This window comes from Patagioenas fasciata, chromosome 11 (assembly GCF_037038585.1).
Source record: "Patagioenas fasciata isolate bPatFas1 chromosome 11, bPatFas1.hap1, whole genome shotgun sequence".
NCBI classification, from domain to species: Eukaryota; Metazoa; Chordata; class Aves; order Columbiformes; family Columbidae; genus Patagioenas; species Patagioenas fasciata.
This window is the reverse complement of record NC_092530.1, coordinates 26,054,841-26,081,692: the sequence shown is the minus strand read 5'-3', so window position 1 is coordinate 26,081,692 and position 26,852 is coordinate 26,054,841. Positions and strand designations below refer to the sequence as shown.

General features: G+C 46.1%; 2 protein-coding genes across 2 annotated transcripts in view; both read left to right on the top strand.

Moving 5' to 3' along the window:
• Positions 1-159: 159 nt before the first annotated feature.
• PGK1 (phosphoglycerate kinase 1) lies at positions 160-12,041 on the top strand. The gene is made up of 11 exons (XM_065846683.2): positions 160-293; positions 2,951-3,001; positions 4,121-4,276; positions 4,389-4,533; positions 6,186-6,289; positions 6,991-7,110; positions 8,304-8,418; positions 8,721-8,900; positions 9,423-9,600; positions 9,865-9,963; positions 11,564-12,041. The coding sequence occupies exons 1-11, from the start codon at positions 229-231 to the stop codon at positions 11,602-11,604; spliced, it is 1,254 nt and encodes a 417-aa protein (XP_065702755.1). The 5' UTR covers positions 160-228; the 3' UTR covers positions 11,605-12,041.
• A 2,765-nt stretch (positions 12,042-14,806) lies between these two features.
• The window catches only part of AMOT (angiomotin), a 62,541-nt gene continuing 50,495 nt past the window's right edge, over positions 14,807-26,852 (top strand). The window contains exon 1 of the mRNA XM_065846226.2: positions 14,807-15,291. The gene's annotated coding sequence lies outside the window, so the exon portion shown is untranslated. The remainder of the gene's footprint in view (positions 15,292-26,852) is intronic.

Below are 26,852 nucleotides of genomic sequence, written 5' to 3'. Positions count from 1 at the left end.
CGCCGCAGCCCGGCCTCCCGCGGGGGCGGGCAGGCCGGTGATAGGCAGGCGGCTCGACCAGTAGCGACGCGCGGCGGGCAGCGCGGCCCAATCGTTGAAGGGTAGGGGCGGGGCGGGCTGGCTGCCGGCGGTGCTGGCGGCCGCTGCGGCAGAGCGCGGGCGGCGGCGAAGCGGAGCGGCGGGTCAGAGCGGAGCGGCGGGTCAGAGCGGAGCGCACCGGGAGCAAACATGTCTCTTTCCAACAAGCTCACCCTCGACAAGGTGGACGTGAAGGGCAAGCGGGTCGTCATGAGGTGAGGAGCTGCGGCCCGCCGGGCGGTGAGGGGAAGAACGGCCGGGCCGCGGCGGTGCCCCGGGGCCGCCGCCCCTTGTGGCCTTGTCCCGGGGCGGCCTCAACGGGGGCGGGAGGCCGCGGGGGCTGCGCTGCCTCCCGGGATGGAGGGGTGGGGAGAGCCGCCCGCCGCCTTCCGGGCCCCGCGGGCCTGACCTGCCGCACCCGCCTCGCCGGGGCCGGGCGGGTTCCGCGTAGCTTTCCCCGGGCAGCGGCCGCTCATCTCTGCCCTCGGCGGTTTCTTGGCTGAGCCGGGCGAATTATTTCCTGGGGCGTTTTGGTTCCCTGTTTTTGTGTGGATTTTTTTTTCTTTTAAATTATTATTTCTTTTTCTTCTACTGGCTGTTGTAAGGGCCCCGGTGCATCCAGAGTTCCCCGTGGAAGCCTCGTCTCCGTTTCCCCGTGCGGGGGCTGTGATTGACGGGGAGGGCTGTAAATCCCCAGGCCTCGCTCAGCCCCGGCCCAGCTCTGCCTTGCTTAATTACTCTGCTCCACGTGGATCATGCACTGGCTGCGTGAGGGGAGAACTACCCAGTCTAGTCTTTTTTTCTATTTTATTATTGAGCAGTACAAGAAAAGCTTATTCTCTGCTTCTCCTTTGCCTTCCTGCAAATCCAAGAAGCGTGGTAATAAAAAAATAATAATAATAAAAAAGAAAATATGGCTCTGGCTAGCTGCCCAAATAAAATAATAATTCTGCTTTTTTGCAACAAGAAGCGAATTGTAGATATTCAGCACGTCCCGATGTAAAAGCCTAGAATAGGAATTCATAGCTTATTTATAAAACATTAAGGCCTGTTGAAAGCCTAATGTTGTAATTGCTGCCAAATACTGGGAGATAAGGGCAGTGAGGTACATGATACATCCTACTTGAAATACTCCTTTTGTGGGGTTCTTTGTCCAAGGTCACACCATGTGACCGATGCATTTGTTAGCTTGGTATAACCAAATCATAACTTCTCTTCCCTGTAGTCTGTGTTAGACAAGTTTTTTCTCTTTATCTCATATCTCTGTCATCTTATTTTGAAGTAGTTGCCTAGAAATTTGCTTACCAGAAACTTGCCCCTGCAACGAGTACTGAACAAGCTAGCTCAGAATTTACATTCGCTTCCTAAATATGGTACAACAAAAGATCTTTTTATCTCTTTAACATTTTATTTTCTGTCTGTGTTTTCCTTTTGTGAGTTGTTACAGAGGACAGCCTTGTACTGGCAGAGGGCGGGTTACCCAGCTCTGTCTCCATCAGCTAATGCACGTAGCTGTCTCTTTAGTTCTGTGATGGGTGTTAAAACCGAGTGAAAGAGAAGGTGACCCACCAAGCTTTGTGTTTCCTGCCTCCATCTCATTTCCCCACAAAGAATCACCATGTGCTGTCAGTACTACTAAAATCGATACCTTTTTTTTCTTCTCATATTCATCATAGTTGTGGCCTGCTCGTAACGTGCTTATCTTCCAGTCCTAATGTCAAAGCTTCCAGAGAAGTTGGGAATGGGGAGGAGAGAGGATCCAAGGGGAGCTCAGATTTCAGTTGTACAGTGGGGAAGAAGGGTGAGCGGGGTCTTTTTTTAACTTTTTTTTTTTTTATTTCTGGAAAGCAAACTATTCTTTTATTCTCTCATTTTAGCACAAATGCACAATAATGGTGCTTTTCTTTCCCATTTCTAGAATTAGTCCACTGTACCATGGGGCTGCCAGTTCAATTTCTTTCTGCTCAGCTACTCCTGCTCTGCTGGCAGCTTTTGTCATTCTTTCCATCTGGTTTTTGTGCTGAGCGGGCTACAGGAGAATTCAGGCAACTTCCTGGATTTTGTTGTTCTTGAATATAGATACAAAATGATGGAGGTTGAACTGTAACACCATATTTCACTTTCCTCGTTCTGATACGCTGTTACAGTCAGTCAGACGTTCCCTTCCGGAGCTCTGTGAGTAATTTCTGCCTTTGCTGTTATGCAACGCAGCTTCCTGCTGCTCAGCACATGGGCACAAGGTGTGCTAGTGAGGAACGGCTGATGGAACTCCCTGGAACTCCTCCCTGCTTCCCTTCATCCTACATGAACGGGGACCTCACCTCTGCACCCACACCGGATCTGCTGGTGGGAATAGGAGAAACCACAGCACTTTGCTGCAGAGAACAGGAATTCAAAGTTGGAGGCAAAAAATGGGCAGTTTCCTTGAGCCTGTTTGCTTGCTGTGGTGGTCCAACCAAGCATTTTAGAGGCCTCATTAGAGAAAACAATGTCATTATTTGCTTCCTTTCCCTTGGAAGCTCCTAGTTGGTGATCTGAGAGTGTGTTTGAAATGAAAAGGTCGTGGGGACCTTTTTTGATCTTAATTTTAATTCCTGCTTCAGTATTGTTGGTACTGAGGTCATGAGCAGTAGGATGCATTGGTGGCATAGCTCTACTAAGTCATTCTGCCAGATGTTTGTTCTCTGTTTGTGTTTTAATATTACAAGCAGAAGGGGCTAATAACATACTGATTTCAAAATGGAGCTCATGTACAAGGCAGAGCTAAAAGCCACACTCTGATTAACATTGATTCTTAGCCATTGCTTTTACTGGCAGGTTCCCTCACTCTTTGTAAAATAAAATTTATTTCTGTTTCTGTTTGTTTTCTTAGGGTTGACTTCAATGTTCCAATGAAGGATCACAAAATAACCAACAATCAAAGGTGAGCTATAATTGCCATCCCAGATGGAAGCCCCCGAGTCCGTTTTCTCTCTGATTTTAGCCCAGTTCTGTTGGCAGTGCCTGGAATGCTACCACGATTAAGCTGTCATTGCTCATACCAGAATGTTAAAGGTGTCTCAGAGAAAGTCCAACAATTGTCGCCCTGCAGCTATTAGCAAACTACACGAACTGCAGTGCTGCTTCTCACTGTAGCTGCTGTGGAAACCACGCAGAAAAAAAATCTCTTGATTGTACAGATGCTAAACTTCATTCTTTAAATATGGGTGAAGTTTTACGGCTATTTCACAACCACATCCCTTTGGCTGTGTGTGAAAGTTTGCTATATTTGGTACTATCTAGAAAACTTTCTGCCTTCTGGTTACACTGCAGTTGTACTGACTTTTTGGCTTACGTTAGAGTAATTATTCTAGTATAGCATACAAAGACACAAGGTTTAGAAACAGCGATATCATGAGTCTTGTCTTGCATTCTGTCATTTGCAGGCAGATGCCAGTTTTGTTTACCACAATACACTCGCTGCTCAACATTCCTGTCATTTCTGTATTGGTTCAGGATTACAGACGAAACCAGGAAGCCCAGTAGTGTTCAAGTGTGTCCTGGCATTCCTTAGCTACAGTCAACCAGCAGAATCTAGATTGCAAAATGCATTTTACTTCCATGTCCTACATTCCACGGATGGTAACAGTGAAACATATGAAAATGTGCTAGGATGAAGAATTTTGTAGATGCTTTCTGGACCGTGTGTCAGGATCGTCCCCGTCCCAAGGAGGAGCGTGGGCTGGGTTAGCTCCCCAGGGAACGCTGTGCTCTGGGGATGTGGTTTGTCTCGTAGATGTTTGTTCTGGCCAGGACAGGTTGCTAAGGAGCCTGGTGTCCCTTTTGGAGACTGACTGGTGGTGATGCCCCACTGTCTTGTGATGAGGGGCAGGCTGAACCCCGTGAATGCCGGAGGTGGAATGGACTTAAATAATTATTCCGCCCAGCTCTCATGCTTTTTGAGGGACAACTCCCAGGGCTCTTGTGTAAGCGGTCGCTAAGTCTGCTTGCCTGGTGAACTCTACTTGAATCCTTTTTAATTTGTTCTTGTGTGCCTTTACAGAATCAAGGCGGCTGTTCCTACCATCAAGCACTGCTTGGATCATGGAGCCAAGTCAGTGGTTTTGATGAGTCACCTGGGTCGCCCGGATGGTGTTCCCATGCCAGAAAAGTTCTCCTTGGCCCCCGTAGCTGTGGAGCTTAAAGCACTCATGGGCAGGTGAAGTAGAAGAGCAGTCCCACGTGCATCAGGCCCTCCCTGCCAGTGGACCTGGATGCTTTCTGGAAGGAAGAGTCGCTGGGGGATGACAGTGTGTATCTTGTGTTTGCAGGGAGGTCTTGTTCCTGAAGGATTGCGTTGGTGCTGAGGTGGAGAAGGCCTGTGCTAGTCCTGCAGCTGGCTCCATCATCCTGCTAGAGAACCTCCGATTCCATGTAGAAGAAGAAGGGAAAGGGAAGGATGCTTCAGGGAACAAGGTGCACATGCCTGCTCTGGTCTTACTACCTTGTTCACTGTGGATCAACAAGCCAGCAGCCTGTCAAAAATGCTGTTCATGGATTTGCTGTCAGAAGAATGTCAGAGACCTTTCAGTTCAACACATCCAGTCACTTGTGTCCTGCTGTGCAAAAGTTTGAGTCAAATGCATTGAGTTTCCAAGATACAACAGCTTGAGTGAAAGGCTAGAGGTGACTCTGCCAGAGGTTGTGTAGTCTGTAAAAGAAGGATAAAGGAGCAAAATAGGGCTGTGCAGGAAGTTGGTTGCTGCTTATTAGGCTTTATTTTGGGATGTCTAAAGCAAAAAACAAGGTCTGTTGGAGACAGTTTGTTGCCAGGGGGCCATAAGAACGATGCTTCTTTCTTGGTTATCTGGCTAATGTTTTAATATAATTCTTAAACATTCTGCAGCATAGGGCTTATCAAACCTTTTTATAAGCCTGTCTGCTTTTACGAGTATTCATCTAGAACTAAGCTGCCTTGCACCTCTGACATTTTCTTGAAGGTCAGGAAGAATGCTTGCTCCAGACAGCTGCTTTTCTTAGCGATGGTGACCCCGCTGACTTTAGGCAGGCCTTGGCTCCTTTCAGATTCAGCGCATGGAGTGGAATGCTGACATCGTGTGGTGCCCTTTATGGGCTGACACAGGTCTCCTGTAGCTTAGAGAAACAGCCCAGAGAACTAGCAAGCCTTTGCAGGTGGCAATGAGGAACTGAGCAATTGTTCACTGCTAGAACTGTATGCCACTGAAAGCCCATATGTTGGCAGTGAGAAGAGTGGAGAAAGAATTTAATTGGCTTTATGAGAGGAGTTTGTGCATTTCTGTAATTTTCAGATTACTTAGTTTGTTCTATAATCTGTGTAGTCCCTCTGACTCAGGCTGTGGGAATAAAATGGTGCCCAAAGCTCTGGTGCCACGTGTTGGGGTGGGTTCCTGCCATCAGTACCACAGCGTCACACCTGGGTGCTGGCAGAGGCCTCTTTTGGGTGGTGAACTGACAGAGCAGAAAGGCACTTGGAGAGGTGATAACAGAAATGCATCTGTTCTTGCCCACTACACATTAAATTTATCTCCAGCTTTCCAATGCTGACCGCTTTCACTGCGGCCTGTTGTAGTGCGCAGAGTACTTGTAAGTTAATCCTCAATGCAGTTGCTAAATCAGTCCTTCAGGAGCTCATCCTTTTACTTGTGGTACTTGGAGACTACACTTTGTTCATTAAGTGAGCATGAGTTTGTTTAGTCTCATCTCAGCATTGTCTTGTCTGTAGACACCCTTTCTATGTTACCCATGTTCACCCCACAAAACTAGAAATCTGGAGAGACTGAAAGGTTAGTGCTGCAGTTCATTCCTGCTCTGTTGATGAACTAGAAACTTGAAGTGGGAATGGTCCTCAGGCCTGTAACAGCAGTCTCGGGGAGTTTAAAGTCAAATTCAAACCATTTAAACCTTTTCGTTGCTCCTGCTGGACTGGGAAGGAGCATATGAAGCACAGTGACCCCCAGGAAGAACGGATGAGTGTCTCAAGCTGACCTTTCTTTGCTTTGGGTTTACAGGTCAAATTGCTGACTTTAGTTTCAGAATCAACTCTGAGTACCTGAATAGCACAAACTTGTCGTTCTCTCTCTTTTTAGGTCAAGGCTGATCCTGCAAAAGTGGAGGCTTTCAGAGCCTCTCTTTCTAAACTGGGAGATGTGTATGTCAATGATGCTTTTGGAACTGCTCACCGAGCTCACAGGTGTGTATCCGTTTTCCTTCCATGAGCAGAACTTCAGAAAGATATCAGCCGTGGAAACACAAACAGCTTTGCCCCCAATGAGTTTTAACTTCCTTTTGGGCATATGCCATTATCATCCTGCTGTGTTTACCTCCACTAAATCTGTTACTCAGAAACAGTGGTCAACAGCGCATGCCCAAGTTTGCCTCTGGGAACAGGAGACAGCTGAAACTCTTTAAGACTTGAATTGGCTTTTTAGGCCTTGAAGATACAACAACTACCTGCTTTGGACTTGCATAAATTGTCTGCAATTACAGCAGACCTCTTTTCCAGAAGATAAATAGCTCCGGATTGATTATTCTCATGTAGCGTGTTTAGATTCGTGTACTTGCAAACTGTAGTGGTCTTCTTGATCTTGATTTCATAATCCAGTCTGTTCTTGCTATGCTCAGTTGGTCCTCGGTGTTTTGGATCATCGGTTAACACTATAAATATCTTGCATATCAATATATCTGTGCGAAATTAATCTCAGAAAGTGTGTACAGCCATCTTACCAAACTAGGAAAAGAAACAACCCTTGTGTTTGTTTCTGTGCAGGTAGTAGCTATTCTTACTGCTGCAGCTGGCTGAAGGATTTGCTTTGTAAGGCTGTGAGACACGGGATGTTTGCACCTGTACTGATAAAAATGTTTCCATTCCTCACTCTTACTTTAATTCTGCAGCTCCATGGTAGGTGTCAATCTGCCCCAGAAGGCTGCTGGCTTCCTGATGAAGAAAGAACTGGATTATTTTGCTAAGGCCCTAGAGAGTCCAGAGAGACCCTTCTTAGCAATTCTTGGAGGGTAAGACTGAAGAACATGTTGACTCCATATTTCTCTTTAACTCCTCTGTAAGTAATGAAAAGTTATTTTGGCTTGGTTCAAACAAGTGCTTTCTTTTTAACTCTACCTACAGTTCATCTTGTAGATAAGTCCCGAGATCTCTGTAAGACATGGGTTAGAGAGCAGCTACCTGACCACATCCACTGTTGTGATATCAGGGTCTGCTCATCATATCCCCTGACCTCTTATATTCCCCAAACTGAGACAGTCCACAGCAGTTTGTTGCACAGATGAACCAGAAGAGCTGTCAGACACACATGATGGCCCTGAAACATTGTCAGTGACCTTTCCTCCACAGTTCAGAGTACAAGCATCCTGCAGGCTCAGCATTGTAAGTTGACACGATGTGACATTACGCAGTGGTGACCTGCTGTGGCTGGATGGGCCTCCGCTCTTCCACAGCAGCCAGTGTGCAAAGAAACTTGAGGGTGCAGAACCAAATGACGACTTGTTTGGAGGAACAATGTCCCATTGCTTCCAATTTGTCATGTGTCTACCCAGTCTAGCACTGTGGTCCAGCTGCTTATATGTGACAAAACTGGGTCTAGAAGATAAACTCGGAACAACTGTACTCACAAGTAAAGTGAAAATGCCACATGTTGGCAAAGCAAGCCCATGTGCAGGAAGGTAATTCAGTGCCAGTAGCTGGGTATGTGCAAGGGAAAGAAGCAAAAGTCTAATTCACCTTTGCATTTCTTTGCCTGGAGCTGCACATGGCCAGGTGGACCCTGCAGGGTTTGGCTGTGGCTCTGTCCCATCCATGCTGCTTTACCCTTTCAGTTGTCATGGTGCGGCAGCTTCATGGCTTAAACTGGGGCTGGTTCACACCAGACCTCTCTGTGGTCATTGACATTGGATTTGTAGAATACCTATTTCTTATGGTTTCATCTGAAAGCATTTTATTAAAGAAATATGTATTGTTATCCCTGTTTCAGAGATAGGGAAACTGAAACACAAAGAGGAAATGGTCTTGGCTAATGTCACTGAGCAGGGCATGGTCGGACTAGGACTGTAATGCAAGTTGATTAATTCTGCTTCGATCTAATATGTCCTTGTAAGGCTTCGTGCTGTCTTAGCTAAAGATCGTTACGGGGTAAGGTCCATCTGAGGAGTTCTGGATAGTGGCACATTATTCTTTTTCTTTCTCTCACCAGAGCCAAAGTTCAGGATAAGATCCAGCTGATCAGTAACATGTTGGATAAGGTCAATGAGATGATCATTGGTGGTGGAATGGCGTTCACCTTCCTCAAAGTGCTCAACAACATGGAGGTATGAAAAGGGCAATTCTGTGTCTGCTCCTAGTAAAGAATATGGGCAGAATGTCCCTTGTATATTCTAGTATTGAGACCTTGCTATCTTTGCTCTCTGCAAGAGTAAGGGGCGCTGAGAAGTTACTAGAGAATCACTTTGCAGGAATCAGATTACCACCTATGTCTAGGTAGTGCTGTAAGAAAACAGTCTTTCCAGAATTGCTGTCTGAGCAGTTTGGCTTGACTGCCGCTGTTCTTTGCTGTAATGACCGGTAGCAAAACAAACGCCTCTTTCTTACTTTTCCCAAATAATTTCTTCAGATTGGCAACTCTTTGTTTGATGAGGAGGGATCAAAAATTGTCAAGGACCTGATGGCCAAGGCAGAGAAGAATGGTGTGAAGATTACTCTGCCCGTTGACTTCATCACTGCAGACAAATTTGATGAGCATGCACAGACTGGGGAAGCCACGGTGGCTTCAGGCATTCCTGCTGGCTGGATGGTAGGTTTTAATAGCCAAGGGACTGAGGTAACAGGCAGCAGTGGGGCGGGAAAGACACCTCTGAAAGGAGTAGAGAAAGAGTAATTGTCATCCTTTGCAAATGTTTATGAAGCTGCATAAAGTGTATTGGTTTCATGAAAATGAAGGCCTGTTTATCCTTAAGTAGCTTTTGTGAGATTTGGATTAAAACAGCAAAACTCTTCTAAAGCCTTCAGATCTGAATGCCGTAGAAATCCCTTTTCTTTGACTGGAAGATAGTTGGCAAAAGTTTCTAACCAAAGCTTGAAGCATCTGACACCAACTTAAAAATTACTTGCTTGTACTAGGAAGGTAAATACCACACCAGAGTCCACCCTACTGCAGAAGCTGCTGGCAAATCCTTCTGCTTCTCAGTATTCAGAGAAACTCTTGCTTCATATCCGGAGGGCAAGGGGGAAGTTTGTGAGGATCCCAGCTGGGCTGTGGTGATGTGAGACGGGCATCGGCAGGAAGGGTATCTATGGCTTCTCTTCCTTGTCTTAGGGCTTGGACTGCGGCCCTGAAAGTGTGAAGAAGTTTGTTGAAGTTGTGGGAAGGGCCAAGCAAATCGTGTGGAATGGTCCGGTTGGTGTCTTTGAGTGGGACAAGTTTGCCAGAGGAACCAAAGCCCTGATGGACAAAGTGGTAGAAGTAACTGGAAAGGGCAGCATCACCATTATTGGTAAGTCGTCGTGTTTCCTCTTGTCTTTCTAAAAGCAACAAGGAAGCTTCTCCTTGCTCGAACCGTGTTAAAAATATTTATCAAATAGTTTTTCTTTTCTAACGCTTTATCCGTCCTTCAGCTTGGAGACAGGGCTTTAAAAACTGCTGTGTGCGCTAATGCTGAGTATTTGGGAGCAGGACAAGCCTGTAGCAAGACCATGGCCCTTAAGGTGAACAAAATCTGAATTTCTTATGTGTCTCATTGATTTTGTTTGTACTACAGGTGGTGGAGATACAGCCACTTGCTGTGCAAAGTGGAACACTGAGGATAAAGTCAGCCATGTCAGCACAGGAGGTGGCGCCAGCCTGGAACTGCTCGAGGGTAACTGTTCCTTTATCTTAGCTCTGGGTGCTCTACTATGTGTTGATATTCAAGAAAGTACAACAATAGAGGGAATGTCTTTTTTTCTGTGCCACTATGGGGAGTTGCACATAGTTTTTGAGCAGAGTGTTCTTCTTTTTGTAGTCCTAAAGGAAGAGAGGCAAACAGCACCGTCTGCCACTCCCAGAAAGCAAAAATGCTGGAATAGAAAATAAAATGGCCTTGAGAGCAAGCTCTCTTTAATAGGTGATCCCCAGAGACATGTTTAAAATGCGCACTTTCTGTTAGGGAAATCTCATCAGAATAGTACCGAATTTTTGCCAGAAGTCTCCTTTTCAACTCATTGTTCGAAATTCCCTGGTTTTGGGAGCCCTCTAGCGATCACTTCCGAACCTGCACGAGGGTACTTGGAATTCAAAATGGTGAGAATTTACAAGAATCTTCTAATGCGTTACATTGTACTCTAAATGAGTTTTCATTTCCTCTGGTAATTAGCTGTTTCCCAATGTGGGTAAATTATCTAATGCTGTCAACTTCTCTGCAGAAGAGTAAGTGTGATAAACGGCGTTGCAGCTGTTGGTTTCCAGCAGTTCTATGTGAGACAGAGCTTTTGTTTCTGTTGCCTAGAGAGTGATGGGAAAGGGAAAGAATGCAGATGGCTACCGGTAAAGACTCTGCAACTGGTTCAGTCAAAAGGACAAACTTGTCTAAGTTTTGGCCCAAAAGATGGGGGTGTGTATGTGATCTTTTAAATGTAACGGAAGTCTAGTAATTAGAAAAGTTTCTGAAGATCAAAAAAAACCAACCCCAAAAGCCCAGTGAACTAGCGAGTTGTTAACAGTGTTAAAATTCAGCACTGCTACACAGCTTGAGCATTCGAAGGTGGGTTTTCTGAAAAAAGGGCAAAACCAGAATGGTCTCTTTTCATTATTAAAGTAGGACAAAAAGCTTAAGATGCTTTAGAAAACATCACACTTTAATAATCTGCGCCTTCATACTCAAAGGTGACCATGTTCCTTGCTTCCATCAGCTTGGAGGCGTGTAAATATCTAGACCTGGGTGGTTTAGTCCCAGGAAGCGACTTGAGGCTTGGTTTCTTTTTTTAATTCGTTCTTAGATTTTCCATGGCACACTCCAAAATTCTATTGACTTGCCACTAGGGATCGAAGGAGGTACGCAGCAACTCCTTAGATCCAACCAAAATCTGCTTGCCATCAAACTTACTCCGAAAAAATCTTTGGGTCTCACCCAGTAGAGACTGGGATAGAAATGTGCCATTATCGTTAATTGAGAATTGATTTCTGCGGTTCGTTAAGAGTCTGTCAGCTGACATACGAGTGCGGCTGTGCTCTGGATACTCACAACAGCCCTGAAAGGTATTTACTGAGGGGAACACTTTAAATGTGGTCTATATGCCTCAGGAGCCACAGTGGTCAACGGGAGTGCATGTAGAGCCAGGCTCTTCCATTTCTAACCTATAATTTCAGTTGTTGTTTGTCTTCTTTACTATGTTCAAATGTTGCAATTGCAAGAGTAAAGCTTAGTAGTTTAAGCGTGGAGGGGTTCCTAACGTGATTGGTATTTTTGTAACTGCTAACAGGTAAGGTTCTTCCCGGCGTGGATGCCTTGAGCAACGTGTAGAGAACAGAGTTACCGCCCCACTCCCGGTCCTGTGCACAGCCCCTGAGACTCAGCACTTCAGCGCTTCTGTATTTCAGCTCTGCGCCAGGCAGATCACAGAATGTAAACCGAAACTGGACAGGGTTTGAGGAGGAGACAGCAGAGATATTTTACGACTGCAGTTTACATGATGTGGATTTGTCCACTGTTATCCCACCTGAATTAACGTAGTGAGTTTAAACTGTTGTTGTGAATTTAGAGTGTATATATTTATATTTTGCCTTTCAAAGAGGTTAATCCCTGTTAGATGTGTCTGTTTCTCAGAAAGGAGTGCACTGTGTAGCTTCAATGTTCTTAGCAGGCATTTTCATCACTTGACACGGTTCAGAAACAAGAGGGGACTCCAGTTTTTTGGAGGCTGATTGTAATAGCTGCTGAATAAACATATTTAAAGTGCTTCCAGTTTGTATATGGTCCTTCTTTCTGATTTTTAGAACAGTCAACATTACAACATCTTTGTGGCATCAGAAGTCAGAGATATTTTTCGTTTTGCACTAATTATAATATTTGGAAATATCCTTTTATTTTTGTCCAGTGGATCTAGAAGCACCCAGTCATGACTCAAGTGAACTTTGTTGGTAAGGAAGTAAATTGTGCTGCTAAAACTTCCACGCCATCAAGTAATAAAGTAAGATGAAATTTTGAATGTGCAAATCTAGTAAAAAAAATGCAAATTTGAGTGTTTCTCATCTAGAGAACTCACCTTATAGCAGGCAACTAATGTATCTAACCTGAATCCAGGGGCAACTTTAAAGACAGAGACAGGTGACAACCGAGTCACAGGCAAACAGAACTGCAATGTGCCTTTGCTCAAGTTTGTGGTCCTACAAGCACCAAAATGAGCATGGGAATATCCCACAGTTAGATGATTAAACTCCTGTGTGTGGCTAAAACACATTGCAGAACCACAGGTGTTGTCAACGGGGCATCCCCAACACGGTGCAGACGTACAGAGTTGAGATCTCCATTCTGCTTGTTGTGCGTTAGCTCCTGTGCTCGCCGCAGGACCCAAACGTGAGCACGGAGTGGCTCCAAACTAAAGCCAGGACTACTCCAAACTGGCTTCCCAGCGTCCAGACGGGCGTTTTGGGTGATGTTAGTCATGGCTCTGCTCCTTAGAACTGTAAGAAGATGCAGCACTGCAGCTGATCTTGTGGATCTTCCTGCGGGATTAAAGTGATGGGAAGCAGCGATCGTACTTTTCCATTCCCTGTGGATTCCAGCAATATTGTCACGGTGCTTCCCAGGAGGTCTGAATAGCATAAAGCAGCCAGGACAAACCATGGAGAGAATCCTTGAGGTAAGCAGTAAGCCACAACACAGAGTATGCTTCTAAGTTAATTTGTATGTATGTACATAATACTACCAAAACAAAATGAAAGCATGTGTTATAAACAGACACAGCCTATTCGCCAAATTTTACTTGGTCATGGTGGGCTGTGAATTAAAACCCAGTAACCCTGAAGTGTGTATAAAGCTGCACATGGAATATATACTCATTATGTTTTTAAAGCTAAAAGTGACTATTGCGAAGAAAAGAAATGAGAAATAATGCAAATGACTGCAGTGCTGTGGTTTTCTCCTTCTCTTCCCCTCCTTTGTAAATCTCCCAAGCATTGTCTGATTACGCATGAATGATGCAGATTTTTGCTAGGATTGCTTTCTCGTGTTTTCCAGGCAGGGGTGCAGACCTCCGACAGCTGCACTACCGAGGCAAAGAAAGCAGTGAGCTCGCCGGCCACAAAAAGACTATGGATTTTGGAAATCCAGTACTACAAAAATAAACATTCCACCCTGTTTTATAAGAGGTTGTTCTTGTCTGGTTCTGGCACACATGGCACTGTGACAGCACAGCCCACTTCAGTGGATGCTGCTGGAATTCCCACAGAGCAATAACAGACTTGCCCTCCACAGCTCCTTGGTGCTCCGAGTGAGAGGTTGGTGTGTGGCCACCACCTCTGCTGGTTCTTTTTCCCCTTTCCATCAAAAGCAACAAAACTAAATCTGATTCCAGATGTAATCAAATCTGGCAAGGAGTAGAAATGACCGATGAACACAGATGTCTGCACTTAAAAGCAATTTTCCACCTCACTTTGGATGCTTGCTACTCGCATCTCTGAAATACCCTTTTGTTTCTGCATGGCCTGTTTTAACCAATGCAATGTGCAGGTCTGGGAACTCAACGTTGCAAACGTTGCACAGCAAGGCCAGAGAGATACTCGGTTTAATGGGTTGTACAGAAAAATGGATGAAACAACTCAACATGAGATGGCAGGAGCTGTATACGTGATGGCCAGCAGCTGATTAGTTCAGTGTAAGAGTTTCCAGATATGGTTTTTTTAGGCTTTGCCTATTAATATTTTTAGCACCTAGCTATTGCAGTGATAAAATATTCTTAAGGCATCTAGAGGTTCCTTCTCTCACTAAATTTTATGTCTCCGGAATCACACTGATTTTCCTAGATTATTTTTGCATGTGTTCTGGCAACTTTTCTAGACATGAATCTTGGACAGTTCTGCTTTTATATTTGTATTGCTTTTGTGGAGAGTGGTTTTGGGGCAAGGCGAGTTCCTGGATAGAAACATGGGGAAAGAAACATTAGAAGACAAAGCTGTTGCATAAAGCTCATGATGCGATGAAGAGAATAGATTTAGCACGTAAGTGGGCTGATAATAAGAGGCAAGTAAAATAAGTGAAGAGCTTAAATCCTCATGGCTGAGACTATAAAAAAAATGAAACTAAATTTGTTGTCAAGAAAAGGAGTTCCTCTAACACGGAGATATGTGAGCTCTCGTACTGGTGTTTCCCTACATAATTTACAATCTACTGTTAATTATAGGAGGTGGAGAAAGCATTTCTGTGTTGTAAAAAACTTGAGATCAAGTTCCTCTAGTAAGAAAGGCTGTCACCCTGTGGCACTGGCGACCTGGCAGCCGCAGGCAGGGACATCAGCCCCGGTGGTGCTAAGGGGCTCAGGGCACCCTCAATACTCCACAGCTCTGGGCAGCCAGGAGGCCGAGCCGTGGCACATTTACCACACAACATTACCACTAAAACATTAACACTTTGCTGTGGCTCTGCCTTTCCAAGGAGGGGCCTCCTGTGGGCAGCAGCCATTTTGTGAGTGATGCCCTGACACGGGGAAGGCAGCAGCCTCTCCTGGAGTGCAGGACGAACATCTTTATCCGCTCTTTTTCTGTGCCTTGATGCCTGCCTTCCTGCTTGTGCCTCGCAGTTTTGCACAGAGAACTTTTGTGCCTTCAGCCACCCGCTCCCTGTGTGTCCCGGGCCTGTTAGAGAGGAGCTTCACCGTGGAGAACGCTCCCGGACCGACTCTGCTCCACCCGCCGAGCCGTGGAGACCTGAAGGGGCGCAGAGAGGCAGCTCCGCCCGCCCCGGGGCCGCGTTCCCGCTCGGAGCGGGCGGGGCGCCGGGACTACACTTCCCGGCCGCCTTTGCAGGCGCTGGCCCAGCGGGGGATGCCGGGTGCCGTAGTTGCAGCCGCCTGGTGAAAGTTAATAACTGAATCTGGGGTAGGCGCTTCCCAGAGCTCCTCGGTGTGTCTCATTGCCATGCCGGCTTTGTCACCTCGGAGGGAAGAGGCGCAAGATGGATGAGCGGGCGGCCGCTGGGCCAGGCGCCCGCGGGGTAAGGAGCGGCTGTGGAGCGGGGGGGAGGCTCCGGGGAGGCCGGCGGGGCGAGGGGAGCGGGGCTGGCTGCTGCCCCGCCGGCTCCCCGCGACGAGGAGGCGGCCGCGGCCGGGATGCCGGGCTCGGGGGCAGGTGCAGCGGGGAGCGGCGCTGGGCTTCCCCCGCCGGAGGGGCTGCGGAGGCGGCGGCTCCCGCCTGACGGCCGCGGGGGCCCCGGCCCCGTCCTCTCGGCGCCCCCCGCTCCCAGCGGAGGTGAATGCCGGCCTACCCGCGCTGCCCCCTCCTCACACACCGGGAAGGGAGCGGCGGGGGTTCCCCGCACAGCCCGGGGAGGGGGCTCCCGTGTCTCTCGGCGAGACCACCCCGAGCGGGTGCGGGGCCGTTCTGGGGCTCCGCCGGGACGCCGTCCAGTGTTTGGGGGTCGTGCCTCCGGGGCTCTCGGGAAGGTCTCGTCGTGGGCAGGTGGTGGGTGAGGAGGAGGCTGTGGGCGTTTGTGATGGACACTGTTTGCTGAGCGTGGTGGTTGGGGCAGAGCAGAGAGCAGAGCTGCCCCGGCCCTTCCCAGGTCCATTTGCAAGTGCAGGTGATCCAAGGGGTGTTCTGCTCCCTGCAGTCCCGCAGGTCCAGAGCCTCTGCCACAGCTGCAAGAGACGGTGGCCTCCCCTTCCCTCCTGTCCCTGCCAGCACCAAACACCCACAGGAGCTGATCCGCCTCCACGCAAACTCTGAATTAAGCAGAAGCGTCTCCAAATCCTCCCGCTTTGATCTCCAAAAGAACAAAATGCCAGTCTGAGGGTGATAATCCCCAAAGAGTTGGAGGCTTCCCATTTGCATCCTTGCCTGGCAGAGTGGAGATCTTGCCAAGCTCTTGAGGCTCTGGGTTTAGCCATCCCCACTGCTATTTCACGGTCTGCCATCAGGTTGAAAGGTTGTGCCTTTCATGACCAGGCTGATTCAGGTAGGCCCGTAAATATTCACTGTGAGATTTACCACATGGTCGAAGCACAAGTGCTGTCTGTTTCGATTCCAGCATACTTCTTGAGGAAGGTGAGGGCTGGAAGGCCAGCTCTTTAGTGTGGAGGAGCTGTGGTGGATGCGGGAACCTGGGTGACCATAAACACCTTTTGCTTGATGCTGTAAATAGCCAAGAACTGACCAAATCACCAGCATACGGTAGGATAGTCCAGCACTTCCATCATGCAGGCTCCTGTGGCTGTTCTGACTTCTCACAACATTCAAGCTCTGGCCCTTAGCATCCTTGCCTGGAATCTTGCATTGTTAGATGCATAAGAAAGATCCCCATTCAGTTTTCAGTTAAAATTTGCAGTGTGTCACCTCTGATAAATGATCCTCAATTTGGCCCTAATGCAGTATAAAATAGCAAATTCAATCTCAGTTCACTTTTCATTTTTATTCCACTTTTTAAATGATAATTTTTCATTAAGCATCTAATCCTGTCCTAGCATTTCTCATTAGTAAGGCTCAAGGTGCTTTACAAAAGAGGTGAAAACATTATTCCAATTATCCTTTTTAAGGCTTAGGTTTTGGGCAGCTTCTGCAGATAATACACATTATAAATAATTAAGAGTACAATCTAATTAAAACTGATTCCCAGTCGTAAACCAAAGTGCCACACTGAAGAAGCCGGTCTTCAAAGGCACGGCCTTGTAACCTCGGCTCCCTGATCAGAACAGTATCCTGTTAACCCACAAATCTTCCTTCTCCTGATGTGTCTGCCCCACAGGACCCAAGGCAAGGAGAGGGTTGGGGAGTTTCAGTGACCAAAAGCAGCCTGGAGGGTGTTCTCCTACGAAAGTCCCTTACCTTTGTTGTTTGAACGAAGGTCTCGTGTTCAGAGGCTTACAGAATGTGCAGCCTGAACTGAGCAAGGTTGGGTGTAGGACTGACTTAGTTTTTTAACAGAAATAGTTATTGGAAATTCAAAGCATTGCTTAAACTGGAGTCCAGAAGGTGGAAAGAAGGTTGTGGCCTGGATCCAGTTCATACAAGACTCTGAACGGAATTTCGACCCCAAGACTTGCTCTGAACACCTTGTCAAATTTCATCAGAGTTGGGCATGAACTTTGATGTTTGGGAGTTTAGGCTCTAGATTGCCAGTGCTAAGCAGGCTCTGTGTATCCTGACACCTGCATGTCCCCGCTGGAAGCCGACTATCTCAGGACTGCTGTTGATCTGTGTAATTCAGCAGCAGGGCTATGTGGATGAAATCCTTGTTCTCATTCCAAATACCCGCTGTCACATACTACTTATTCTGTGGGAACGTTTTTGCTCCGATTTGTGGTTACGCAGTGTTCAGCAGTGACCTAATTGCAACGCTCTCATTAGGCAGAGAAACTTCTGAGTTTGGCTTTATAGTTTACCTTCTCAGTAAGTGAATCCTTGCTCTGTAACACCATCTACCATCACTACTGTTGCTTTAACCCGGTGTTTTATGAGGGATCATAAGGCCAGTGAAGGCACTTGGAAGCGTGTGTATCTGCAACAGCTTCTCACTTTGCCGTTGCAATGTCTAACTTAGGGCAAGTGTAGATCTTCTTGTCGATGGAAAGCCATGAATCTGATAAACTATAGCAGCTTTCTTACCGCTAAAGAAACTGCACCTGTGTTGGGTGATTTCCTTGAAAGCTGGCAGTGTGTGAGCAGCTACAAATAAAGGTGGAAAAGGCCAGACTGCCTTTCTGACTGTCTCGTGATGAGGCTTAATTTTGGCCAGGGAATGCTGGTGTAATTTTGAAATGTAACTCAAAGGGATGTTGATTGCAAGTTACACTAAAATGAGTCCCTTAGGGTCTTGGAGAGACCTATATCTTGGTCGATCTGTGCTGTAATTTCTTCATTTGTATTGTGTTAAACTGTAATTCAGTCTCATATGCTGGAGGCTTTGACTGGTAAGGCATGGCTGGAGCTCCAAGTAATGCTGGTGGTACTGGAAATGTGCTCCAAATGACAGAAGGGAACCTGCAGAAGTAAGGAAGGAGGGAGTGCAGACATTTTGAGCAGCAGAAAGAGGGAGGGTGAGAACAGAAGAGGGGAGGGACAAAGGAAGGAAAAATATAAAGAAAAAGCAGAAAGAAAACAAACCACCACTATTCTAGGCGACCATCGATGTGGTGTGGATGAGGCTTTTGCAATTGAACTAAGCTTCCCTAAGAACATTGTGCTGCTTATGGGAAGGAGAAGACGGGAAGAGGGTTCCTGGAGAAGTGCATATTCACACAATAAAGCGTTTGGTTTCTTCCCTTGCACATTTGTAGAGCGCTCACGTCTTCCCCCTACCCCAGGAGACATTCCCATTTCCTTTCATTTCCCTGGGTTTGGAAGGCGGAAGGAGATGAGGCACTGTTGGGTTCCCTTATTAACTTAATCTGTGGGAAGCCCTACATAAATCATTGAATTTCCTTGTCTTGATAGAGCGAGATATTTGTACAGTGAAGTCAAGCACAAGCTGGAGGTTCCTGCACAGGGAGGCTTTGACGCTGCTCCAGTCCTGTGCCTGTGACTCTTACGCCTGCATTTCTTTGAAGTCTGAAGCTTAGGAGTCTGCATTAATGATCAAGGGACAGGGCTGAATGCAGACTTCGTATGGTATGTAGGTAAAGGTGTGGGTATGAATGTGGGAAGAAAATATTTAAGAACAGTCTGCCACGTATAGTTAATAATATTTAAAAAAAAAAAAAGTAATCATGGAATTTCCTCTAGTTACTCAAGTTCTCAAGGCTTTTAGCATCTTCTCAGTCCTTGTAGATCAGTAATCCCTTGTCCAAAATATTAACTTCCTTGAAAAGTCGAAAACTTCAGGTTTGAAACTTTTGGTCCTTTTGTACAATGCGAAACTTGCTCTGATCCCTTAGACAGGAATCTCTGTTCCCCGTGCAGTGGTTTAGAGCACCCTGCTTGACATGGGGCTGTCGCTGCATCCCACACAGCCGAGCGCTGGGGATCTCTGAATGCTGATAAAGTTCCTTGGGTCTCTGCAGATGCGAAGCTCCTCTGAAGCTGTGATTTGTCAGGAGCAGAATGCACTGGAACACCTATTTCTCTTATTTCTGACGCTGACTTACGGCTAGGTTAAAACTCACTTATTTTTACCACTCTGTTTGTTCATTTTAGGGCTCCAAACTCTTCCTCTAATTCGGGAGCTGTTCTTCCCATTTTTTACTTCATGAAGCAACATAGTCAAAGTAAAATGCTATAAATCTCACCATGCTTAATAAATAGATATCTGCGGACTGGAACAGTGAAATAGACCCCGTGTTTCGATTTACTTTCCCCCTTGTTTTAACTGCATTTTCCAGAACTCCACCCTAATTGCTGCTTTTTTGTGATTGAGCAGCAAATCAGTTCCCCTCTAAGCCCCAGGATTTCCAAAGTTTACATTTTTCTGGAGAAGCAAAGGTTGGATTTTCAAGACATGGCTTATATGTAGGGATCTTATGAAGCAGATCCTAAGGTGGTATTTTTGTCCTACCAGATACGGTGCTGCTTTCAACATATTGGCCCTCGGCACCAGGGGGTTTGTGGTCTTGCTCTGGCTGTCTCTCATGTGATGGAGGGGTATAGAAATCTCATATATATATGTATATATATATATATGTATGTATGTATAAAATTGGATTTCTTTATGTACTTAATACTATAGTGTAAATGAATATTTATGAAGGTGTCTTTGGATCAGATATGTCATATTGTCATATAAAGCTCTTATCCAAAGCCCCACTATAGCCCAGCAGAAAAACTCCATCTCTGACATTCTTCTTCCCTCTTACCCCCAGGGAATTAAAATGATAAATGATTTTAAGCAGTTCAATGTGTACCGAGCTTTAGTTCGTTAGCTAAGAAAGAGTAGAATGCTTTTCCAGGACTATGTTCAAAACTAAAGAACAAAAAGCTACCTTGAAAAATGGCCATTGGGAAGCAGACCAGCAAAAACCAAGAAACTTGAGCCCTTTGCTAATGAATACTCTGTCCTTAACTCACATTGTCTCTTTTGTTTCCCACACTTTCATGAGCTGCACATGGATTCCATTAGCCGGTCTTTAACCCTTCTTACTGATTCCTGATCTGTGCCCAGTTTGGAAACTGGGTCGGTTGTCACTTAGGTACTTGGCTCTGGTTTTCTTTTTGGCCCCGATCCCTTTCTCCCTGTGCAGTCTCTGGCTCGGATGTGGTAAAGTAAAGCAGGAGGGGTGCGGACAAGACTCAGGTCCATGCTGGGGACAGCGGCTCAAAGCTTCTTGGCAAAGAGTGGAGCAGAGACAGGGCTGGAAGCAGATTGGCTTTGATTAGAACATCGAAGCATTTCCACTGTTACTGCCGGAGGGGAGGATGTTGGTGCTATACAAGGACTTTTTGGGGAAGAGCGTTTTTCTTGACATAGCTCTAAAATTCATGGAAAGGCAGGGTGGAGCCAAGGGATTCGGGGCCATGGGCACTCACACCGGCTTGTCCTTGTGCTGCACAGCAGAAGTGCTTTGTGCAGGCAGCAGCATTAAACATCAGGTGTCTATTTGGACAGGGAAATTTATTCCAGTGAATGATTGCCCATAGTAAATGCACTTCTTAGTAGTGACTGTATTGCTTGCAAAAGCATAACTAAGTCCTAGAGTTGCTGTTTGCTAAATTGGTAGGAATCTAATTAATCATCCATTTAAAACAAAAATGGCATTCCATATCAAAAACATAATGCATTTTCATTCCTCATTTTTCCTCTGGTTAACTACTGAACACAGATCACCAGCAGAGAGTGCTGGTGCTCCTCAAGAATGTGACAGCACCTTCTGAAATTGATTGTAAAATCTAATCAGACTTTGTCCTATAATTCTATTTTTAGTTTTTCATGTCTGTGAAAATGAACCAATTATCTGCAACTTGATATCTTGCTGTCTCTAATTATCAGTCTTTGTGTAACTTACTACAGGAGAAAGATTGTTTTTCGGAGCACAACCATGTGCTGAGAAAAATTATAATTGCCACTTTTTGAAGCAATTATTTAACAGAATTTCATAGATTTTTGTTCCAATGAATTTGACCTTTTCTGTACATAACATTATTTCTCTTGTTTAATTTCATGTTCACAATAATGTATTTACTATTCAGTACAGCTTCTGTGTAGCAGGGTAGATGGCCCTGCTCCTACAGTTAGCAGAGCTCTAGCATGGATATGGCGCTCGTTGTTTCACTGAGGCCATACTTGTCACCTTCCCAGGCAATGGAAGGTTGCTTCCAGCCAAAGATTAATTTTGGTTGGGCCTCTTTTAATTTCTGACATCAATATTAAAAAGGAGTTGCAAAAGCTTTAAATCAAAAAGCGTCCCCTCCCTCCATCCCCATGGTATTTATCAATACCGTTGCACCATTATAAGTCCTGGAAACTTTGAAGAGCTCTGTCTTTTTAATTTCAAATCAGCTATGGTTTTCTCCTCTTAATCTTTATGGTAGTTGAAATAATCAGGATTATCAAATCTGGTTCTTGGTGCAGAACCTGCTGTATATCTTGCCCTCTTGTGATTTCTTACATTCCTCAGTCCCTGAGAGCAAACGAAGACTGTTGAAGTGCAGGGCCGCTGGGCCTTGTTCTTACAGTTTGCTCTGATCCAAAGCCATTGGAAGCTGAGGGAATTTTTTAATTCATTTCAGCAGATTATCAAAGGGGCATGAGAGGCAAGAGTGCAGAGGAACAAGGGAGATGGTCAGCTTTTTTACATCAAGGTTGTTAACATACAACAGGCATCAGTTAAAGGCTTACAGGTTCTTCTTTGGGGAAACGGTGTCTTGTAAGAAAATCCCTTTGTCCAGACTAACCTGACTGTCTTTATTTTGCCAAAATTACATTTAAGCCTAAGGGACTGTGGTGCGAATGTGTTTAGAAGAAAGGTGAAACATTTATTTGTTTTTCCATAATTGGCCGTTGTTTAACACTCTTATGGTTACGCAGCTTTCTTCTGAAATTCTGCATAAAAAAGGGACCACGGTTCAGCAGTTGGAATAATTCTGTTTAGAGGTGGTACCTGATCAATCAGCTCACGGGTGAGGCATCACTGCTGAACACTCCATTGCATTTCGCTGTGGTAAGCTGTTGCTTTTCTCTCTTCTTCACCCAAGGAACCATGCTGAACTTGAGTTACGCTCCATTAGCGGTACCATCCAGGCTGACATACTTCTAAAAATCTTCACGTGCAATAGCATACAAAACCTTAGATGAGCAGGAGTCGTGTTCACAGTAAATCACAGTATAGAAAGGGCATTAAGTTGGCTGCGCAAAACTCTTTGTATCAATTACTTCCCTCCCAGAAGTTACGTAGTCATTAAAGTTTTATTATATGGAATTGGTAGAATAATAAACTTGTGTAGAAAGACGCCGCAATTACTTAGTGAAGGAAAGAGGAATACATAGTGCGTAACCATTCCTGCTCTTCTGTTTTGAAAAGTAGAATTTTTCCAGCGATTCTGCATATGTCAAGTTTCATGGTAGTAATTTCTGGTGTTGTTGGTCTTTGAATAGTTGTCATTCCCATCTGGTGGTGAATGATAACTCATTCTCATGTCTGTCAGATCAATTTTTGTTTCTGGTCTCCAGCCATACCCAATGGCAGAACCTGAGGGAGCCATGCAGGGTTTGTTACAGCTTGGGGCTGGATATACTACAGCAGAAGCATGAAATCCTCTAAATACAGCTCAAAAATGGCCATGGCCACCCTGAAGGCCGTGGGTGCTGTCCCACCCCGGTGGTAAAATGGCAGCAAAGCTGCGATGCTGTATGTCCAGGTTCAAGGCAGGTCCTGTGACCCAGACTCCGCAAGTCTCGACTGGGCTCCCAGCATCGCTTTGGACAAACCACTTAACTCTCCTGTACCTCGGTGCATTCTCCACACAATTCTTGTGATGCTTACATGGTCTTGAAATCTTCTCATCTTGTTTTGATTTGTATCTCCTACTGTTTTTGTGTGTTTACTTCCTTTTCTTCAGTGAGGATATCTGTCAAACGATTCAGCTTCTATGGCAAGAAAGAGAAAGTAATCTCCCTTCTCGGAGTTACCTATTCCTTGCTTCTGCACACCAGTAAACTTGGCCTCATCTTCTCCTCTGTGTCTTTTTTTGCTGTTGCTTGAATTACTGTTTGTTTCCTGTAGGGCCATTATTTCCCCCAATGGTGTATTTACAGACTAGACAGAGAGCTCCCAGGTTGGGTGGTGGTGAGGGGGTGCTGTCTGGTCCCGAGAGCTAAATGGCACTTCTGAGCACCGTTAACAGGTTATTTTTGTGTGCAAGAAGAAAAGCTCTGTTAAACTGGCTGGAGATCCGAGATCCACAGAAATTAATTTACACCCCTCTCAGCTGTGCCGAATGGACGTGGGGCTGAGCGGTGATTTCTCTCTGTACACCAGGGATAATATCAGCAGCTTCCTGAGCTCCAGCTGCTGGGGACAAAGGATGGCAGAGCTGCAGCGATTCCTGGAGGGAGGAACTTTAAGATGGAGGAATTTTAAAGAATGTGAAGGACAACCTCTTAAAAAAAAAATTGTAGGTGGAGCAATTCCAGGTCATCCAAACATTTTGTCAGCCCAAGATTTATTTTCCTACTTTGAACTAGTTGCCGTTGTGGCGTTTATCTTTTGTGCTTTTTAACACAGCTTCTGTGATCTTTGTATGATTGCACGAATTGGCCAGGGTACGCGTGGAGCAGTTATTAGGAACCCCTTTCTTGTGTTGTTTCCTGAATTCCCACATTGTGGCGTGATGTGTGTATGGAAACTGCCGCTTCCTCCGCTGGCGGCCGCTCAGCGGGGCTGGAGCTCCTGAGCGCTGGGCTGGAGCTGGGGAAGGGAACTTGAGCGGGGAGAATGTTTTAAGGAAGAGAATGTGGATTTCATGCCTCTTTGTTCTTTCCCAGTTCCGATAAAGCTGTTATCTCCAATTGTGTGTGTTAAGCCAGATCTGTAGGATAAACAGTGGCAGATGAGTTGAGGTGAATATGCCTTGGGCAAGGCTAGCTGCTTTGCAGTGTCTGCATTAAGTGACATTCTGACTTTCCTGGTGACTGCCTTCTCTCTTTATTCCCCACTGTTTTCTCTTAGCGTGTGGGAGGGAGACAGGATGTGTGAGTGAAGCATAGTTTATAACTCTCTAACTCACTGTAGCTATGTATTTCCCTTACAACTCCACTGCACAGCATCTAGCAAATACGTGCTTCCATTAGCCTGTTCTGCGTTGTCTTTTTTTTTTGCATTTGCAAACTGAAAGGTTATGGGACATTAACAAACTGTTTACGTGTATTTCTACAGTTGTTCCACTGAAACATTCCGATGAATGAATGGCAGTTATGAAGGAAAAAGTATATCTTAATATATGCTGCATTTGGGATTTCTGGAATTTGACTTCCTGAATTTTTTTCCAGATCTTTCTTTTCAATGTTAAGAGTTGGGAATGTTGGAAAGGCTTCATTTGCTTAGAGCAATAAAAAGGTAAATGGCTGAATCATGTTATCTCTTCTCACCTGAAGGGCCCTGATGAACTCCAGCAGGCCAAGTTTCACAGTGCAAGGATTTGACATGTGCCCAGTTTTTGCACATTTAATACTTCTGGAAACCGGAGTCATCTTATGGCCAAACCTTACCAATCTGGGACTACTTAATGGGTTCATATTTGCATGGTCAGGCCTTAGCGTATTAAGTCAGTTATGGACACACAGTGGCAGCTTCTCTCACTTTTTGTTTTACCCTTTCTTGAAATCACAAGTTGGTGGGTGGGAGCCAGGAGATGAGCAGAAGCTGTGGCTCAGAGAGGGTCCTCGGGAGTTCACGGCCAGGAGCCACCTCCCCGGGGACCAGCGCAATTCCAGTGCGTTGTATGCACAGGTTAGAGGAGGAGGTGAGTTGTGAGAAAGGCAAGGTACCATTGTTTGTACACAAATACCTCCCTCTGAAGGACCATTTGTTATCTTGGGCCTTGTTTAGACTGGGAATTTTCCCCGATTACAGGCATCAGGCTGGGAGAAGTTAAAATTGCTTACCCCATTGCAGAAGAAGAGCTTTGTCTTTCGGATATAGAGGTTGGTACCACTGCAGAGGTGACACCGTTGTCGCCGTCACCAAGTGCTATTAGATCTCCCAAAACAGGGAGAGTTGCTTAAGCCTTTCTTTTTTTCAATGTTTTGCTATCCTTTTACTGGCCTTTGAATGCGGAGACATGCACAAAGGTGGCATGTTCCTGCTTTTCTTTGTTACATGTTTAAAGCCAAACTATTTTTCTGTTGAAATTTTACAGTGTGATTCCAGTTGCTAAAGCCTTCAACAAGAAACACCTCTGAATGTGGCTACCATTTTTTATCATGTGGTAAAATGATGAAACACAGCAAAATCGTGGTTGCATTTGGGGAGAATACTGAAGTCTTTCCCATCTCCTCTTCCCATATTGACCATCAGATGCAGCTGTGGCAGAGCAGTAGAGGTGTTGGATGCTTGCTCTTTGCATAGACTGGGCCTTGGAAGGCTGTGGGATGTGTATTTTAGTTTTAAGTGGAACAATCTATACAGGGAACACCTTTAATATCCTGCTTATCCGCAGTTACGATTGCTTCTTGTCACACTTCCAATTATTTTCAGCATTTGGCCAGCAAAAAGTGGATGAGTCAAATCCTTGGCTGCTGTACAGTGGTGTAAATCCATGTAACTCCAGTGACTTACTGGAACGGGTCTGATACCTCGGGGCTCACTCCTGGGAATGCCAGTGGCCAAGTGACTGGTCATACAAAGTCCTCTTGGCCCCTCTGTGCTGAGCTGCGGGCTCCTGCAGGGCTGAGCGGGGCAGACCAGGGTGTGCTCCCCATCCCGGCCAGCCCGGGGCTCCGCCGCTTCCCGAGCCCGTGTGCTGTGCGCAGCGGCCACCTGGAGCTGGGAGCGGTGGTGGCAGAATCCCAGAGTGTCAGGGATGGGAAGGGCCCTGGAAAGCTCACCCAGTGCAATCCCCCATGGAGCAGGAACACCCAGCTGAGGTTCCACAGGAAGGTGTCCAGGCGGGTTTGAATGTCTGCAGAGAAGGAGACTCCACAACCCCCCTGGGCAGCCTGGGCCAGGCTCTGCCACCCCCACTGGGAAGAAGTTTCTTCTCATATTTAAGTGGAACCTCCTGTGTTCCAGTTTGTACCCATTGCCCCTTGTCCTGTCATTGGTTGTCACCGAGAAGAGCCTGGCTCCATCCTCCTGACACTCACCCTTTATATATTTATAAACATTAATGAGGTCACCCCTCAGTCTCCTCTCCTCCAGCTCCAGAGCCCCAGCTCCCTCAGCCTTTCCTCACACGGGAGATGCTCCACTCCCTTCAGCATCTTGGTGGCTGCGCTGGACTCTCTCCAGCAGTTCCCTGTCCTTCTGGAACTGAGGGGCCACAACTGGACACAATATTCCAGGTGTGGTCTCCCCAGGGCAGAGCAGAGGGGCAGGAGAACCTCTCTGACCTACCGACCACCCCCTTCTAACCCACCCCAGATCCCATTGGCCTTCCTGGCCACAAGGGCCCAGTGCTGGCTCGTGGCCATCC